At 54.2% G+C, this 17,119-nt stretch overlaps 1 protein-coding gene and 1 non-coding gene across 19 annotated transcripts in view; one reads left to right on the top strand and one right to left on the bottom strand.

Annotated features, from left to right (window-relative positions):
* ATP2B2 (ATPase plasma membrane Ca2+ transporting 2) overlaps positions 1-17,119 on the bottom strand; it is a 365,670-nt gene that overhangs the window by 49,169 nt on the left and 299,382 nt on the right. For 12 of the 18 annotated variants that reach the window (XM_043442927.1, XM_043442910.1, XM_043442913.1 and 9 more), the window contains 6 exons: positions 15,903-16,028; positions 14,275-14,307; positions 13,095-13,154; positions 7,442-7,483; positions 6,472-6,630; positions 3,508-3,722 (listed from right to left, as the gene is read on the bottom strand). In XM_043442927.1, the coding sequence (XP_043298862.1) occupies positions 3,508-3,722; positions 6,472-6,630; positions 7,442-7,483; positions 13,095-13,154; positions 14,275-14,307; positions 15,903-16,028 (635 nt within the window). The remainder of the gene's footprint in view (positions 1-3,507; positions 3,723-6,471; positions 6,631-7,441; positions 7,484-13,094; positions 13,155-14,274; positions 14,308-15,902; positions 16,029-17,119) is intronic. The other 6 variants (XM_043442922.1, XM_043442925.1, XM_043442923.1 and 3 more) reach the window with 2 other exon arrangements.
* Positions 1,403-1,475, top strand: TRNAK-UUU. Its single transcript has one exon. It is a non-coding gene; the product is annotated as a tRNA-Lys (tRNA).

Below are 17,119 nucleotides of genomic sequence, written 5' to 3'. Positions count from 1 at the left end.
GTTCTTTATTTGATTATGGGTTTTTTCTTTTCCAAAGGTATCATCTTTCACTGGCACCTGGATTTCATGGTCACTTTGGTTTCATGAGAAGTGAAGAAATGTAAGTTACGTATGTATTAATAGACATAGGAGACTACGTGGAAAAGACCAAAATACTAGTGTCATTGTTTCTGAGTGATACATTTATAGGAGATTGTTATTGCCTCCTTTTAAAAATCTATAGCTTCCATTTTCCTACAATGACTATATACTATAACTTGCATAATAAAAATCACAGATTTCTTTTAAATATAGATACACATGGAAAAAACAAGTCAGTCATAATTCTACCACTGAGCACTGATGTATCTTATATAACACTATCTTTTCTTTTTAGGTTTATAACAAAACTTAAATCCTACTCTACAATTATTAATTGTCTTATATTCACCTTCTTTTCTCTCCTCCCAGCATCACACTCCTAGCTTCTTCCAGGTTCTCAAGCAAATAATGCAAATACAGTGATTCTCAAGGAACCACCGGTCTTAACTGCAGGGCCTCCTGAAACAGTGACCCTACTAGCAAGAACACATGTGAAAAGGTGGATTTAGCTAAAGGCTGAGTCAGATGTTCTAGTCTGAGCCTAGGAATCTGATTCCCTTTTTCTTGCCCCTCATTATAACTCTTTATAACAAGGATAAAAAAGGAACACAATTAAAATAATTAAAAATTATTTTTTTGGCTATGCGACATGTGGGATCTTATTTCCCTGACTAAGGATTTGAACCTTCGCCCCCTGCATTGAAAGCATGGAGTCTTAACCACTGAGCCGCCAGGGAAGTCCCTAGAATAATTTTAATAGCAGGTCATGTTATTAAAAAATGAAAATTGGTAGAATTCTGTGCTCCTGAAGCTTCTCTTATCATTTGTTGTTTAGTTGCTAAGTCGTGTCTGACTCTTTGCGACCCCACAGACTGTAACCCACCAGGCTCCCCTGTCCACGGGATTTTCCAGGTGAGAATACTGGAGTGGGTTGCCATTCCCTTATCCAGGGGATCTTCCCAACCCAGGGATCGAAGGCTGGTCTTCTGCATTGTGGGCAGATTCTTCACCATCTGAGCTACCAGGGAAGCCCATGAAACGTGCTACAAGAGTAAATTTCACATCTGGTTTTGAAGGCTGATTATGAAAAGAAATGTAAAAATCTCACTAATCATTTGTGTATTATTAAATATTACATGTTGACTTGATAATAACTTGGACATATTAGGTTCAATAATGTACAGTAGTAAAATTATTTCCACCTGCTTCTTTCTGTTTTGTCTTTTTCATGCAGCTGCTAGGAAATTTAACATCATACAAATGTCATGTCTCTATCGGACAGTGAGGATCTAAGTGTCACCTCTATTCTTTGGCTGGTGGACCCTGGATAGCTCAGTCGGTAGAGCATCAGACGTTTAATCTGAGGGTCCAGGGTTCAAGTCCTTGTTCTGGCACTTGCTTTTGTGGGGCTTCCCTGGTGGCTGAGTGGTAAAGGATTCATTTCCCTGGATGAGGAAGACCCTCTGTGTTCTTGTCTGAGAAATCCCAGGGACAGAGGAGCCTGGTGGGCTACAGTCCCTGGGGTCGCAAAGAGTCAGACATGACTGAGCACACAGGGCCAGGCTCAGAAAGCGGAGAGTTCGCCTGTCTCCTGGGTGGCGGGTGGGGGCTGTCCTCAGTTTATCAAGGGACTGTATAAGTAACACTGCCTAAGGCAGCTGAAGGCACAGGTGCCAGAGACACAGACTACGGGGGTAGAGGCAACAAGGTCTGCAAGTGAACCCCCGATACCATTTATGACCTTTAAGGGGACCTTGAGCTCCACCGGGTGGCTATGGGGTCCAGACTCATAGCGGCACGAGGTCTCCAACCCCAGACTCCCCGATCAGCCTTGTGTTGTGATCTGTTTGGGCTTTGGTTTGTGGGATGGAGTTTCTTAGAGAACCCCAAAACAAGGAGACGATAAGCACGGTGTCCTTTTACACAGACCTGCCACTTCCTGGCACTGCCCTGAGATCTCTTTTCTGTATGAAATTACATCGGCCAGCCCAGTCCAAATTCCAGCTTGGAAACTGACCGTGCCCTCGGTCGGCTCTGCCAACGACTCGGAGCGAATGCCTTGTTTATAAACAGCCCTGGCTTCCGCTCTCGCAGGCACATCCGGGCCTAGGGGCCCTGGGAAACAGGAGCACAGGGCCCTGCCCACCAAGCTGGGGCAACCACAGGGCTGAGGCAAGATGATAATCCCAGGGTATGGGGATCTGGGGATGAACCTGGCTTGGAAGTGCACCCACGAGGGTCAGACACCTGTGCTCACGAGATGATGCCAGCCCCCACACCCCCGTGTTTGGGCTCCGCCAATGGCCATGGGCCTGGGAGCAGGGGAATGTGGGGCTCTGTTATCAGGGTGGCACTCAGGAGCACCCCCAGACCCAAGGCACTCCTGGGCCCACTTGCCCTTTATCGGCTTCCCTGCTGGCTCAGTGGTAAAGAATCTGCCTGCCAGTGCAGGAGACACAGGAGACATGAGTCCAATCCCTGGGTCGGGAAGATCCCCTGGAGTAGGAAATGGCAACCCACTCCAGTATTCTTGCCTGGGGAATCCCATGGACAGAGAAGACAGGCGGGCTACAGTCCAGGGGGCTGCAAAGACTTGGACACGATTGAGCGACTAAGCGCAAGCCCTTTATTGAAATGCTTTTAAGACTTCCTATTTTTAGCCCATCTCTTGAGAGGAGGGGGCTTTCCTAAAACCAGACATCCTTTTTACTTTAGGCTTATCTCTTTCGAACTTTAGGAAGCAAACTCCAAGCTTAGTCCCACATAGTCCCAAGTACTGCGGCTAAGTGGGGCCTACGGCTGTGTGATGACCACACTTCGGCCAACATTTGATGGGACGGGATGGGTGTGGGTCTGGCTTCCCTGGTGGCTCAGATGGTAAAGACTCTGCCTGCAGTGTAGGAGACCCAGGTTCCATCTCTGGGTGGGGAAGATCCCCTGGAGAAGGAAATGGCTACCCACTCCAGTATTCTTGCCTGGAAAATCCCATATAGACAGAGGAGCCTGGCCGGCTCCAGTTCATGGGGTTGCAAAGAGTCAGACATGACTGTACAAGGAATATCTGCGTCTAATTTACTGCTCAGAGTTGAGTTGACTGTCAATGTTTAAAAATCAGGAGAGCTTATGTGAAGTCCAGCTTTCTGGCTTCTCTTAGAAAAATGTGAAGATCTGGCAACACTGGACCCCATCACTACTAGGGGACACTTGGCTGGGCTGAATAATGGCTGTCCCCTTAGCCAGTGTGTGGCTCTCCTGGAGGCCTGTGAGTTTGGGGCTCCCGCATGCAACCTTTCTCTCTGAGCTTCTAATGTGCCCACTCCTTTCTACTTAGCTCTCCTCGCAGCCCCCGGCACTGGCCCCGCCAGCCACTCCTCAGACCCCCAGCTCAGTGGCATCAGCCGGCCTGTCCTGCTTCCCACTCCTCACCTTCACCGAGTAGGCCAGGGAGATGGTGACGGCCAGAGGGAGCCCCTCGGGCACGGCAACCACCAGCACCGTCACGCCGATGATGAAGAACTTGACAAAGTACTGCACGTAGACAGGCGTGCACTCGGGGAGCCACGGCTTCTTGTTGACCACGAAGGTGTCCACAGTGAAGTAGAGCACCAGGATGATCACCGTGATGGCTGACATCACCAGGCCTGCGACACGGGTGGGAGGAAGCCTGTCAGGGGGCCCCTGGGGGCAAGAGGCCCTGGGAAGGGAGATGTGGACCCAGCCAATCCTTGGCTCCAAGCGCTCTGGGGTCAGGCAGGCCCTAGCTCACATGCCAGCTCAGCTTGGTGGCCTTCGGGCAAGTGCTTGATCCTCAAAGAGCCTCAGTTTCCTCCTCTGTACAATGGGGATGTGTATTGATTCCATGTGCTTTTATAAGAATCAAATGCGACGAATGCACATAAATTGCCAGGTACAGTGTTGGACATACATAGGTGCTGAGTGAGCATGTGAACAAGGAACTGCTAGCCTGGTGCCCTCTCACTGTTGGATGTACAGAGGGTACCACTTATTTCCTCCTTCACTCAGGCACACACTGTCTCCTGTTCTAGGAACTAGGGACACAGCAGTAAAGAGACAGAGTCCCTGCCCTTGGGAGGCTGAGATTCTAGAGGAGGAGGCAAACAAGAAACAAACAAACACACCGAGAGGATAAGTCCAGTGGTCACATACGGATGTGAGAGTTGGACCATAAAGAAGGCTGAGCACTGAAGGACGGATGCTTTCGAACTGTGGTGTTGGAGAAGACTCTTGAGAGTCCCTTGGACAGCAAGGAGATCAAACCAGTCAATCCTAAAGGAAATCAACCCTGCATATTCATTGGAAGGACTGATGCTGAAGCTCTAACACTTTGGTAACCTGATGCGAAGGGCCGAATCATTGGAAAAGACCCTGATGCTGGGAAAGATTGAAGGCAGGAGGAGAAGGGGACAACAGAGGATGAGATGGTTGGATGGCATCACTGACTCAATGGACATGAGTCTGAGCAAACTCCGGGAGGTAGTAAAGGACAGGGAAGCCTGGCGTGTTGCCGTCCATGGGGTCGCAGAGTCGGACACGACTTGGTGACTGAACAACATCACCGGGGAGGGGAAGTGATGTGCCCGAGGCCACAGGCCAGGGAGGCACTGGAGAATTAGTGCCTGCAGGTAGCTACCCGCCCGGCTCCCTCTTGCCAGCTCATGTGCCCAGCCACCCCCATCCACCTCAGTGGTGTGTGGGTGTAGCTGAGGCTGCCCACACCTGCAGCCTCTGCCAGAGGAGACTGGCGTCTCCTTGTCAAAAAGTGCCTGGCAGGTCCACCCACCCCAATCTGATGGCCAATATCCAGGGACTGACGCGGGGGTCCAGAAGCCCAGCTGCCTTGCTGCAGCGCGGGTCGGACCCTGCAGAGGTGTTCATGCCCCAGAGCTCCCCGTGGGATCAGGTGGAGACGGGGATTTCTCCGGAAACCTTGGCTCGGTCTGCTTCTTCCTAGGCTCTGTGGCATGCTGGGCCCTTTCCAGGTCTCCCCCTGAGAGCACCCCTCCCCATACCATGTGCCCACCCATCTCAGGCTCTGCTTGCAGGGAATCCATCCCAGGAGAGGAGCAGCGGTGGGATGTGAACCAGAAGGGTGTGACTCTGTGCCCCACTCCTGGCAAGGCTGACTGAGTGGCGGAGGGGATGAGCCAGGACAGGGAAGGCCATGGGATGCTTCCCACGGCTCTGCTCCCTGCCCTCCAGCACCACACTGCCGTGAAGCCTTCCCCGTGGTGGGGAGGGAGGAAATCCCCGGACCCATCGCCACCCGCCCCTGCTGCCAGCTGTGGAGCCGAAGAGCCAGCTCAAGCCCTGTATGACAGTCGCAGGGGCGGGAAGCCAAGCTCCCGGCAGCCGGGAGCTGTCACCAGGCCCCTTAGTTTAAATATAGACGGCCAAGCCTGCAATTTGCCTCTCTTCTCCACACTGCGGTGCCTATAATTAGAGCTGGGAGACAGCCGTGGAAGAGCAGGCAGCCAGGTGGGGAGGCCGTGGTGTTTGCCACATCCTTACCCAGGAGAGGAGGCCAAGACCGTGTCAGGCGGGCAGGGCTCACCGTGCAGCCGGGCTTGGCTTTGGGGGCCAGAGCAGCCGTCATCAGCTGTCACCTGTAGTTATCAACTCGGTTGGGAAACCTGGCTCGTGTTGTTGTTCAGTCGCGTCTGAGTCTTTGCGACCCCATGGACTGCACCACGCCAGGCTCCCCCGTCCTTCACTACCTCCCGGAGTTTGCTCAAACTCATGTCCATTGAGTCGGCGATGCCATGCAACCATCTCATACTGGGGCTCAGACAAGGGGCTTCTCCCTGGGCGCCGAGCACTGCCCTCCATCTACCCCAATCTTTCCTGTGCATGGCAGCTGGGGTGGTCACTGTAGAGTTCAACTCCATCCTTGCTCACACCTCCTCCAGGGCTCGCAACATCCTCAGGATAAAGCCTGCACGGCCAACTCCTATAGGGTCTGCCCGCATCCAGCCACCACCCTTGCCTGTACGTGTAAATAATCTCCTTTACTCCTCACAGCAACCTGTGAAGTGAGGGCTACAGGAGCCCAAGTCCACGGACCGGGAGCGCAGGTTCAGAGCTTGGTGAGGGTGCTTGCCCAAGACCTCAGCGCCGGAGCTTGACGAGAATGCAGGCAGGCTGCCCCCAGAGCCTGCGCTTCATTCTTGGGCCTGTCTAAGTGCTAGCTGAGTGCCTGCTGAATCAGGACTCACACTGGTTGCCGCGGCAGACAAGGGTGGGTCTCATGTAAGCCCTCGCTTTGCAGATGAGGTAACCGAGGCCCAGCCAGGGGCAGGGCTCTGCCCCGGGGACCCCCCTGCTTGCCCCGTGTCCCCCCAGCCCCGTGCTGTCCGCCGGGGCTGCGCTCACCTGCCTTGCCGATCTGCACGGCTAGCTTGGTGAGCTTGCCCTGCAGCACCGACTTCTCCTTCTTGTGCATGTTGGCCTTCTTCTTGTCGTCAGCGTCTCCCCCCTCGGCACTCTTGAGGGGTTGCATCTCCATGGCGGCCGCCCCATCCTGCTGTTTGGCTGCAGGGGGCAGAGCACACACATATGTACACACACACACACACACACACACGCACGCACAGACACGTGCACACACACAGACATGCAGACCCACAGGTTAGCCTGCAGGGTGCGGGTGTCGGCACCCCGCCCCCTGCCCAGGGGAGCACGGTGAGACCCTCACTCCCCAGCCTGAGACCCCCCGCATGGCCGGCACAGATTCCCTGTGATGAGGGGGTCAGCCTCTCCCTGCTGGAGACCCTGGACCCAGGGTCACAGAACACAGCACAGAGAGACACGGCTGCACCCTGGACTTGTAGCAGGAACGGGCTGGGGGCGCCTCTGGGCCTGAACAAGTCCTCCAGCCCTTCCCCAAAGGGCTCTTCGGCTTTTCCGCATTCAGACAAGACACAGGCTTGGGCTCTGCCCAGTTGGTCCTTGGGCCATGTTGCTGGAATATTAGGTAGTCAGTAGAGAGAAGGGACAAAGGGGGGCTTAAAAAGTGGAAGAGTGTGTCCTCATCCACGGGTGCCAAGACCCTGCTCCTCCAGCACAGCCCTGACTAGTGGGCTTGGAGCCCGACCCCTTGGCCCCTAAAGGTCCCAAAGAACCAGCTTCAAGCCTTCAGCTGAACGGGGATATAGCTCAAAGCAGGGGAGACACTGGCTTGCAGGTGGACAGTGCCACTTCCATTTGTTCTGGTACCACGAGATCACAGCTACCCCCCCGCCCAGAGACGTCAGGCACCCAAAGGCGTGGACGTCTGCCTCTGATGTGGCCCCTAGACCAGCAGGGAGGGGCCACAGGGACCAGGTTAATACAAAAGGGTTACCTTTGCTCTGGCTGGCGTCCACATTGCCATCCTGCATTTTACCTACACGACAGAGAATTTTAACAGACAACAGAGAACAGACAACACACATCGGTCACCATGAAGACGCAACAGGGCCACGGACATTCATGTCAGCTGGGGGGGGGGGCGGATGGCCAAGCCGGCTCTGCCCCTCAGTACGGGGATGCCGGGGAGGCCCCCCAGGCAAGAGCAAACCGCAGGGGCTGCAGGGTCTCTCTGGATTCTCTGAGGGCGCAGAGAGGGGGCTGCCAGGGGGATTATGTTAGCCGTGAGCATTTTACAGATTAAACAGCAGGCTTTAGGGTAAAGGAACCACACAAGCAGAAGGAATGAGAGATCTCAGGCCCCCAGTGATGAATTTGGAATTTGGTTGGTGCTTTATGTGGGCTGAGAAGAGGCAAAGGGAAAGAGAGAGAGAGAGAGAGAGAGGTTGATTCTAGAATGGGAAGGTGTTTGGTCAATGTGCTCCTTAGTTTCTGGCTCCAGGAGAGATGATCCCAGTTCCTCTTCCTTTTGGTGGTGGAAGATGAAGCTATGGCATGGACAACCCTCCCCGCCGCCCGCCTCACTGAGAGTGATTCGGGCAAAGGGCGTGCAGAGGCTTCCCAGCAGTGGGCTCGGAGGCACCCACAGGTGTCTGGGGGCTCGGTGGCCATGCCGTGGCTCCCAAGGGGAAGCCACCCCGCCGCTCCCCTCCACTAAAGTGTGTGCTCTTCACTCTAGATTGCCTAGTTCGGGCCACAGCAGAGAGGCGAAGTTGGCTTGGTGGGAACCCCTGGGTGTTCCTTACCCCCAGCTCTATCAGAGTCAGATGCTGTCTAGTGCTGGGTCTGGGGCTCCCCACCCCGTAATCGGGGCCACGTGGCAGGCTGCCTCCCCAGGCTCGGCCCAGAGCACGTGGGCTGCGTTCACAGGGTGGGAGGTACTGGTGACTGCTACCTGGTAGCTAGACACCTACCTGCACCTGCTGGCCCTGCAGGGGTGGGGCACCCTCCTGTCCCCCGGCTCATCCTGGGCTTTGCCCCATGGCTCACCACCCCAGGAGGACTCAGAAGGTCGCTGAACCCCTCACCACTCCTGGATAATCACCATGAAGGACATCCTCACAGTTCGTGGTCCAGGCCCATACATGACCTCCATGGTTTCAGCTGGTCCTCACTGCATCCCTCCTGGGGTGCTCCAGGACCATGCCCACAGACAGATAAAAAGCTGTAGCTCAGGGAGGGGCACTCAGCAGGGGCTCTGCCAGCTCTCTGCAGGTGATGGACAGCTGGCCCCAAAGGGTATGCACATTTTTGCCCCTCCTTGGGAGAAGGCAGCTACACCCCATCCCCTGAGCCTGTGGTGGGGTGGACACTGAGGCGGCACTGGTGTGACTGGGCTCCTGAAGCTGCTGTTTCAGCACCAACTAGCCCTGTGACTTCACTGCTCCCAGCTTGGCTTCCACCTCCGTAACACGGGGCTGTCATCTTGCCTCCCGGAGCACCTAAAAGTCACCTTTTGTCATAACCACTCGCCCAGCAGCGTTTGGCAGTTTGCAAGTGTCTCATGTCTTGTCAGTTTTCCTGGTACCCTGCAAGGCGGGGCGGGAGGGGCTTTCATCCCTCTCATTTTACAACGAGGAAACTGGGGCTGGGGGAGGTTCAGAGGCAGCCGTCATTTACAGAGCATCCGGATGACCTCTGCAAACACTGTTGTCTCCACACCACATTCACGTTCCACTGACTGCCTCAGAGGGAAGCAGTGGCTTCCTGGGTGCCAGCTCCATATCATCTCTGCAACAGTGCCGGGCTGTTCCCACTGCTCCTCCCAGCAAAGGGTCAGTGGCCTGCCCTGGGGTTGAAAGAGAAAGGCCCCCACCCCCGTATTCTACAATTCTTTCTACCAGATTAAGGAATAACATGGAAGAAGGCTTCTCGGAGCTGACAGGAATGAACCACAACAGTTGTTTTTATGTTTAAACATGATTTCACTAACTGGGCTAAAAGGCACCAGAGGACTCGGCTTCAGGAGCTGGTGTGAGGGGCACAGAGGGACCTCTGTTTGCATCGCACATTACCAGATGCAATAGCCCACGTGTGCCCATTAACCAAGCCAGCAATTTCCTCTTGTATTTCCATAGCGATCACGTGGCCAGAAAAATAATCAACAATGCATATGTCTGAGGGAGGGAGCCGTGTCCTGGGGGCACTTGGGTGCAGATGGCCTGGTTTCTTGGAAGCGAGGGACACATTTGGGGGCTCTCCTTAGCCAAACCAGTGCTCCCCTGGCCCTGGAACGGTGGTGGGGTGCTGCTCTGCCCAGCCCCCACGGGACCTGGAAGATGGGCTGATTCAGGGGAGCTGGGATGGAGGACAGGAACCAGGATGGGGGACTGGGGTGGAGACACAGAGGCCTCTCTGCATCAGATGCCAGATGCATTTTTGCCAAATGGATCAGTCCTCTCTGGGCACTGTGAGGGTCATGGGTGTGGAAAGCCTGGACGTGGAGGGTCAATGGTGAGGAGACCCAATAAACAAGCTTTGAGGAGACAGGCTGCTAACTAGGAGAACTGGGAGGCATCACTTCTCTTACCCGTGCCTACATTTGTCCCTCTGCAAAATGCACAATTTCAACCAAGGTGATGCTTATGAAAAGCACTGCAAAGTACCCTGTAAGTGTCCAGGGTTGAGAGCAATGTATCACTTAAAATCGTGATTAAAAGTGATGTATTCAATAGTGATATTTCAATAAATGGGTTTCCCAGGTGGTGCTAGGGGTAAAGAACCTGCCTGCCAATACAGGAGACACAAGAGATGCGGGTTCTATCCCTGGAGGATCCCATGGACAGAGGAGACTGATGGGCTGCAGTCCATGGGGTCACAGTCGGGCGTGACTGAAGCAACTTAGCATGCATGCACACATGTCAATAAATATGACAGAAACAATAAAATTAAAATGGCAATTATAATGCCTCCAGAATGAATGGGACACCCCTTAGCACTCAGTTTGGAGGGGCTTGGGGGGGTGGAGTGAGGAGGGGGCATCCTGCCACCTGAGTGTGTCTTCCACATCCAGGTCATCCTGATTCAGCTCAGATCAAGGAGTGGAAAGGAGTGGTCCATTCTCTCACTCACAAGGCTCAGCTTAGCACCCTCAGCCTTCAGCGCACTCTGCCTGGAGCCTGGAGGGCACGGCAGAAGGCAGGTTCCCATTCACTAGGTCTGGGTGGGGCCTGAGAGTCTGCATTTCTAACAAGCTCCTGGGAGATGCCCAGGAGCATGCGGGCCTCCAGTCACAATTCAAGTAGCAGCAGCTTAGAGCACCGGCTCCAAAGTATATTTGGGGGGTCTACCAATCCCACGACATTCAGCCAGGAAGGGTCCCGCGGCCACGTCAGTCTGGGAAGCCCTGTGTGACTCTAACTCTCTACCCCACAGCACAATAGAGGCTGTCTTTTTGCAATGAGGAGGAAGCCAGTTCTACCCAGTGGTTCTTAAACAGTTTTGACCACAGGATCCTTTCCTTGCACGGAAGACTTCTTAACGTGCTTGTGAAGTTTATTTATTTTTTAAAGCTTTTCTTTTTTTGAGGATGTGGACCATTTTTAAAGTCCTTATTGAATCTGGAACAATACTCCTTCAGTTTTGGTTTGTTTTTGGCTGCAAGGCATGTGGGAATCTTAGCTCTCTCACCAGGGATTGGACTGACACTCCTTGCATTGGAAGATGAAGTTTTCACCCCTGGACCGCCAGGGAAAAGTCCCTACATCACTGTGACATTTACACCAGGAAGAGCAGCACATACTTCAGAGGCAGGGAGTCCTGGCTTCACAACCCAGCTTCGCTACTGTCTAGCTCTGTGACCTTGGACTAGCGTCCTGATCTCCACGAGACTCAGTTTCCTCATTTTAAAGTGGGGACAAAAACTGACCCACAGGGTTATCATGAGGATTAAATGAGATGCTTGCAAAGTGCCTGGTGCACAGAAAGTGGGTAAGAAATGATGTTTCCCCATCTTTTCCTACAGTTTTTCTTGGGAATATATGGACGTTTTTGGCTTGAACTGGAAATGAGGCTGCTGCCTTTTTGAGACCCACCAGTCTGGATGGGGTCCCAGCAGGGTCATCACCCGGGAAGGGTGCGGGGAAGCAGGACATCACTTCCTGTTTCCTCCTTCCCATCTCCCTCCTCCCATGTGGATTTGCCTACATCATTTCTCCCTGTTAGGGCTTCTCTGGTGGCTCAGTCTGTAAAGAATCTGCCTGCAATGCTGGAGACCCGGGTTTGATCCCTGGGTCAAAAAGATCCCCTGGAGAAGGAAATGGCAACCCACTCCAGTACTCTTGGCTGGAAAATCTCAGGGACAGAGGAGCCTGGCAGACCACAGTCCACGGGGTGGCAAGAGTCAGACACGACTTAGCGACTAAAGCACCAGCACTAGCCCTCCCTCACATGTGACACCTCCCACACCCCAGGCTGTCCTCTTTTCTCTTCCCGTGCCTGAAATAGACCCACACCCGAATTAGCCCTTCCTGGCCAGGTGCTGCTCACAGAGGAGTGTTGCCCAGCCCCTGACATCTGCCTGCTGCTTCCGTCTTGGGTCACTTTGAATCCGAGTGGCTCAGCCAGAGGTCTGGGACAGGGGAGGGGAGGAGGAGGCAGAACCACAGCTCCATGTTTTCTGGGGGTGGTGAGGAGTAAATGATATGATGGATGAGAAACCTGCTGCCCAGTTCCTGGGATAAGCGACGCTGGGGAAAGGAAAAGCTTTCCCTTCCCTTCAACTCTCGGGGGCAGTGGTTTCATGACCGAGCCCTGAAAGCTCTTAGGAGCAGACCGGGTGACTTTATGTCACCTGACTTGGGGACGGGGATGACCAGAGAAGATGGGAGGGTATAGAGGTGTGAAATCTTCCAAAGGCGTGGAGGCCAGTGAATGGAGTTCCTTCCTGCCTGTGTGTAAGGAGGGTGAGATGCAGACCCCAGGTACAGTGGCAGCCCTTACCCCCATCGCCCATCCCCGGGAAGGCTGGTAAGAATGCAGAGACTCAGGACAGATGCTCCAGCGCAGGCAACAGCAAGAAACACCAGTCCACACCGGAGGGACAGAGCTGGGCCCGAGCCCAAGCGAACCCCCTGCCCGTTCGGTCCGCGAAAGAAGAGAAAGAACGTCTACTAGTGGCTCAGCCATGCTACAGGGCGGGGCCCAGGAGCTGAACGCTGGCCCGGGTCCCCCTGCCTCGAGGGAATGGTGTGAGTCGAAGATGGGAGCCTGCCCCGGGGACCCAGAGGCCAGCCTCAGCCCGGGTCCTGACCCCGGGCCTTCTTCCCCCAAGCCGGGACCAGGAATGTGCTTAGGAGAGGGCCACACGGGGAGGGATGCTGCTTCCAGGGAGGGAGGGGAGACCAGATCTGAAGCCAGGGTCACGTCCCTCTTCTGACCACCGCCGGTGGAGGCGGAGCTGGGTGCCTGGGGGTGGCTTCTCTCTTAAGCACCTGCCCCGTGTGTGAGAGGACGACCGTCCCCGAGCTGCCCATGCACATCCAAGTCTGGGCCATCCCGAACAGGGAGGGTAAAGCCCAGAGCTGGGGGTGGGGAAGCGCCCACTGCCCAAGACCGAGAGCTGACCGGGGGCGGGGCGGGAGACGTACCATTGACTAGGCTGGTATTTGCACTATCTGCAGCATTTGAACCTGCCGCACCATCGGCCGCTGTGGGGGTGGGAGGGATGAAAAATGCAGTGGTCAAAATGGAGGAGAGCAACAGTGCAGACGGCAGCAACAGTAGACGCGAACCAACGTGCGGGGAGGGATGAGACTATGGGTGGAAACACACATCTCCACTGGAAATCGAGAACTCAAATTTGGGGGTGGGGGTGGGGTGAAATGTTCCCGTGGAGATGATGCACAAGTCGGAGGGCAGAAACTCAGACATGGAGGGTCTTTGAAATAAAATATGGAGGGTGATCCACGTGGGTAGGTGGGATGGTCGGTGTGAGGTCTGGACCCAGGCATCCCGTTGTCCCAACCAACATAGCAGGTCTCCTTGTCAGTGAGGGTTCTGTGAAGGTCGGGGTGGGGGGGTTGCTGGCTGACCATCATGGCCAGAGGGACCCACGGCCAGGAGTCGTTTCAGCACGGGGTGCAGTAATAGTGCCGGCCGTTCTGAATGGGCGTTTGTTGTGACGGCTGCTGTGTCCTGGAAGGACATCTGTTCACGGCAGTGACCTCGGATTCATGTGTGTGACTCAGGCCACTGCCCATGGCCAACTCCTCCTTTCCTGACTGACGCTCAAAAGGCTGCCTTGGTCTTGCCCATAGGAGACGCCCCACCACTTAAAAGATGACATCAGTCATGTTGCATCTTGTGCACGAGACAGAGAGGGTACTAGTGAGATTTCCTTAATTTAGAAATAAAACATGATACGAGATGCTCAAATTCGCTCTGGCTGTTTTTTCTTGGGGTGGGGGGAGACGGGTTCTGTGGGAAGGAGAGGGAATAGATGCTGGGTGAGTTGGCCGTGCCGTGAGCCGAGGGGCTCTGTGGGGTCACATGGTGCTGAGTGCACACGGCATGCCACTGTCTGGGATTTGGAGGCGGTGGGGGTGCCATCCGCCCTGGAAGCACTGGAAGGGCAGCATGGGGTGCTGGCCTGTCCTATGCGGCTGGCAGCACACGGGACCACAGAGGAGTTCTGGGGTGGGGGGCAGAGCCCCCAGCCATCGGGTACCCTTCTAGCTGTGTGCTGGGGGTCTGGGGCCGGGGCTCAGGGGTCAATGGCTGCTGCTACTTCTAAAAGCCCCTTCTACCCTGAGGGGTGTCTTACTGTACCTGGTAGCTGAAGGCCATCCCCCTTCTTCACACCTGTGTGATGATTTTTGAGACATGTTAATGAAGGAGAAGCATGTACAGCCACATACACGCCCGCCCGCACATGCATACACACACACTCCAGCACGCGCAGAGTCATCCTGAAATGGAGGGTGAAAGCAGCGTCCCTGGTGGAGGTGATGGGATGGAAGCGCTAAGGGGGTCCAGCCCTGGGAACCCCCCGGGTCTGCTCTCAGGGGCCTGAGAGGCTGGGCTGCCCCCCATCTTCCTCTGCCACATCCCCTCCACATCCCACCTCTTCCTTCTGCACTGCTGTCCCCCTCTCGGTGATGGGCATGTAAACATTCAGAAAGGGACTCTGACCCATGCCGGGCAAAAGAGGCCTGTTTTCTTATCGGCATTGTAAAAAACACCGGTCTGGCCCGTGGTAGCTTCTGGGTGCTTCTGCCCCTCACCCAGGCCCCCGTGAGGCCAAGGAAGTGGGCAGAACTGCTACCTCCTGCCCAACTGCCTGCACCTGGGGCGGCTGGCGGCCACTGCTGCCACATCACTGCGTGGACGCTGCCCTGATGTGCTCTGCGCCTCACGGCCAAGACTTGTCCTCAGATTCTACCTCAGCTTGCACACATCACAGCTTACTGCCACTGTTCCTGCTGCTGCGGCAGCCATAATCTTAGGAGGACCCCAGTAGGAAGCAGGTTTTGGCCCTGAGAGCGAGTAACCTTTGATTGTGACCCAGGCCCAGAGACTGGCTGACCTCTGAGAGCTGGAGGTTAGTCCTGTTGTCCCTAAAACCAAAAGAGGGGTCATCTACTATCTCATCTCCTTCCCCTGGGTTCCAGAAGGTCTGGATGTTGGGGACTCTCCTCTGGAGCTTGGGGAAGGAGACAAAGGACTGAAGATGTGAGAGGGGGAGGGTCCCCAAGACTGAGTGAGTGTCGGGTAAGTAGCCAGCTGTTTTGGACCAGAAGCTGGATGTTAGACTTGGGCCTGGTCTGATGGGATTGGGGCTCACGTCTCCCAACCAGCCCTCCTATGCTCTGAGAGGCACTTGCAGCCCAAGCTGCCAAACTGCTGCACCACGGGGAGCCCATGGAGCGAGGACACTTGTTTCTGGGGGAGGAGGAGACAGAATTCAGCTGAGATTGCAGCTCCAGGGGCATCGGAGAGGGGCTCACGACAGTTGATTTGGAGGCACCTTCCCTAGAAGCTCCCCATCACCTCTGGGTAGAGTCTCCACTGAGTGTGCAGCTCTGCCCGGTGGAGTTGAGAGTAGTGATGGAATATGCCCAGGTGGGGTTTTCTACTCAATATCAGGGCTGATGATGGGACCAGGTCACATCTGAGGCCGGGGACTGAAGAAAAGGCTCAGCACCCTTGGCCTGGTTCCGAGGGGAAGGGGAGCCCCCCATGACATGACTGGACAAGACAGAGACTGGGACAAGACCCTGGAGATGGAACAGACAGAGCCTCCTGGCCCAAGCAGGGCCTCAAGAATGCAGGAGGTGACTGCTGGCACAGGGTGTGGACATAAAAGGCACTCAATAACTCTCTTGAGTGAAAGAATCAACAAAAAAAATGTGGCCTTAAGAGCTCCTCTCCTGGTCCACGAGGGGGGCTGGGCTTACCTTTCTTGTCTTTCTTTTCTTCCTCTTCACCACCGGCCCCCAGCAGGGTAAAGATAATGCCAGTCTGAGAGTTCACACCCACGGCGGTCACCACCATCCGTCCAGAGCCCTCCATCACGTGGGTACCTAGGGATGGGGATGACAGCCAAGTTACCATTGTACAGCCCAGATCGCCCCCACCCCACCCCATGGAGTGGGAGGAATCTGGTCCCAGTCTGCTCCTGGCAATTTGCCTGTCGAGGTCCGGGGGCACCTCCTACAGTGAAGGTTTAATGTGTATCATGGTAGTGGCTCCTTTAAAGATGACTATACCTTGGGACAACGCGATGATGAGCCAGGAACTCAAACACTGCTATACTTAGCTCTTAGGCCCCTGGAAAGCTCAGGCTTACCATCTCCTACCCATTCCTAGAGAATTCCTTTCTCTCTCTTCTCTCTCCCCATTCCTCCTCTCCCTGCCTTACAGGTCAAGCAGGGACCACTCTTGTCTTTTCCTTTCTTGATATATCTAGAACCATACCTCATTCTATTTAATTTTGCAGCTGGAAAGAAAAATGCCAACTAAGCCCTGGGCAGAACTGCTTAAAATGAAGTTCACTTTCTTCCCAAAGATCTGAGGAAAGAATTCAGGGCTCAGTGAACTTGGATGAGGAAACAATGAAATCTTAATTTTCACAGACATCAAACTGAAATTTAGCATTTTTCCTCCATAAAGAACAAAGTCAATAAACTCCACGAGTGTCAGCGGTGCCCACACCACCATTACACGTTACAAAAATCACAGTTTCTTAAAAATATCTCTTTATAACTGCTGTAGATACTTTTTGAAAGTGAAAGTCGCTCAATTGTGTCCAACTCTTTGCAACCCCATGGACTATACAGTCCATGGAATTCTCCAGGCCAGTATACTGGGTGGGTAGCCTTCCCTTCTCCAGGGGATCTTCCCAACCCAGAGATTGAACCCAGGTCTCCCTCATTGCAGGTGGATTCTTTACCAGCTGAGCTATCAGGGATGCCCCCAAGATAAGATACTTTTTAGGCTTATGCTTATTTTACAACTAAGGCTGCTATTATACTGATTGCTGGATCTCGTTATTCAGTATACTAATAAAGAAATGCATATGTTACTACACCACATATTTATTCTTTTCTAATTACTTTAACTATTTCAATATAATTGACTTCCTTTGTGATCCAAGGTATTTCATGTATTTCAA

Source organism: Cervus canadensis, chromosome 22 (genome assembly GCF_019320065.1).
Source record: "Cervus canadensis isolate Bull #8, Minnesota chromosome 22, ASM1932006v1, whole genome shotgun sequence".
NCBI classification, from domain to species: Eukaryota; Metazoa; Chordata; class Mammalia; order Artiodactyla; family Cervidae; genus Cervus; species Cervus canadensis.
Note: the sequence above shows the minus strand (reverse complement) of the source record. Positions and strands in the feature narration are given on the sequence as shown.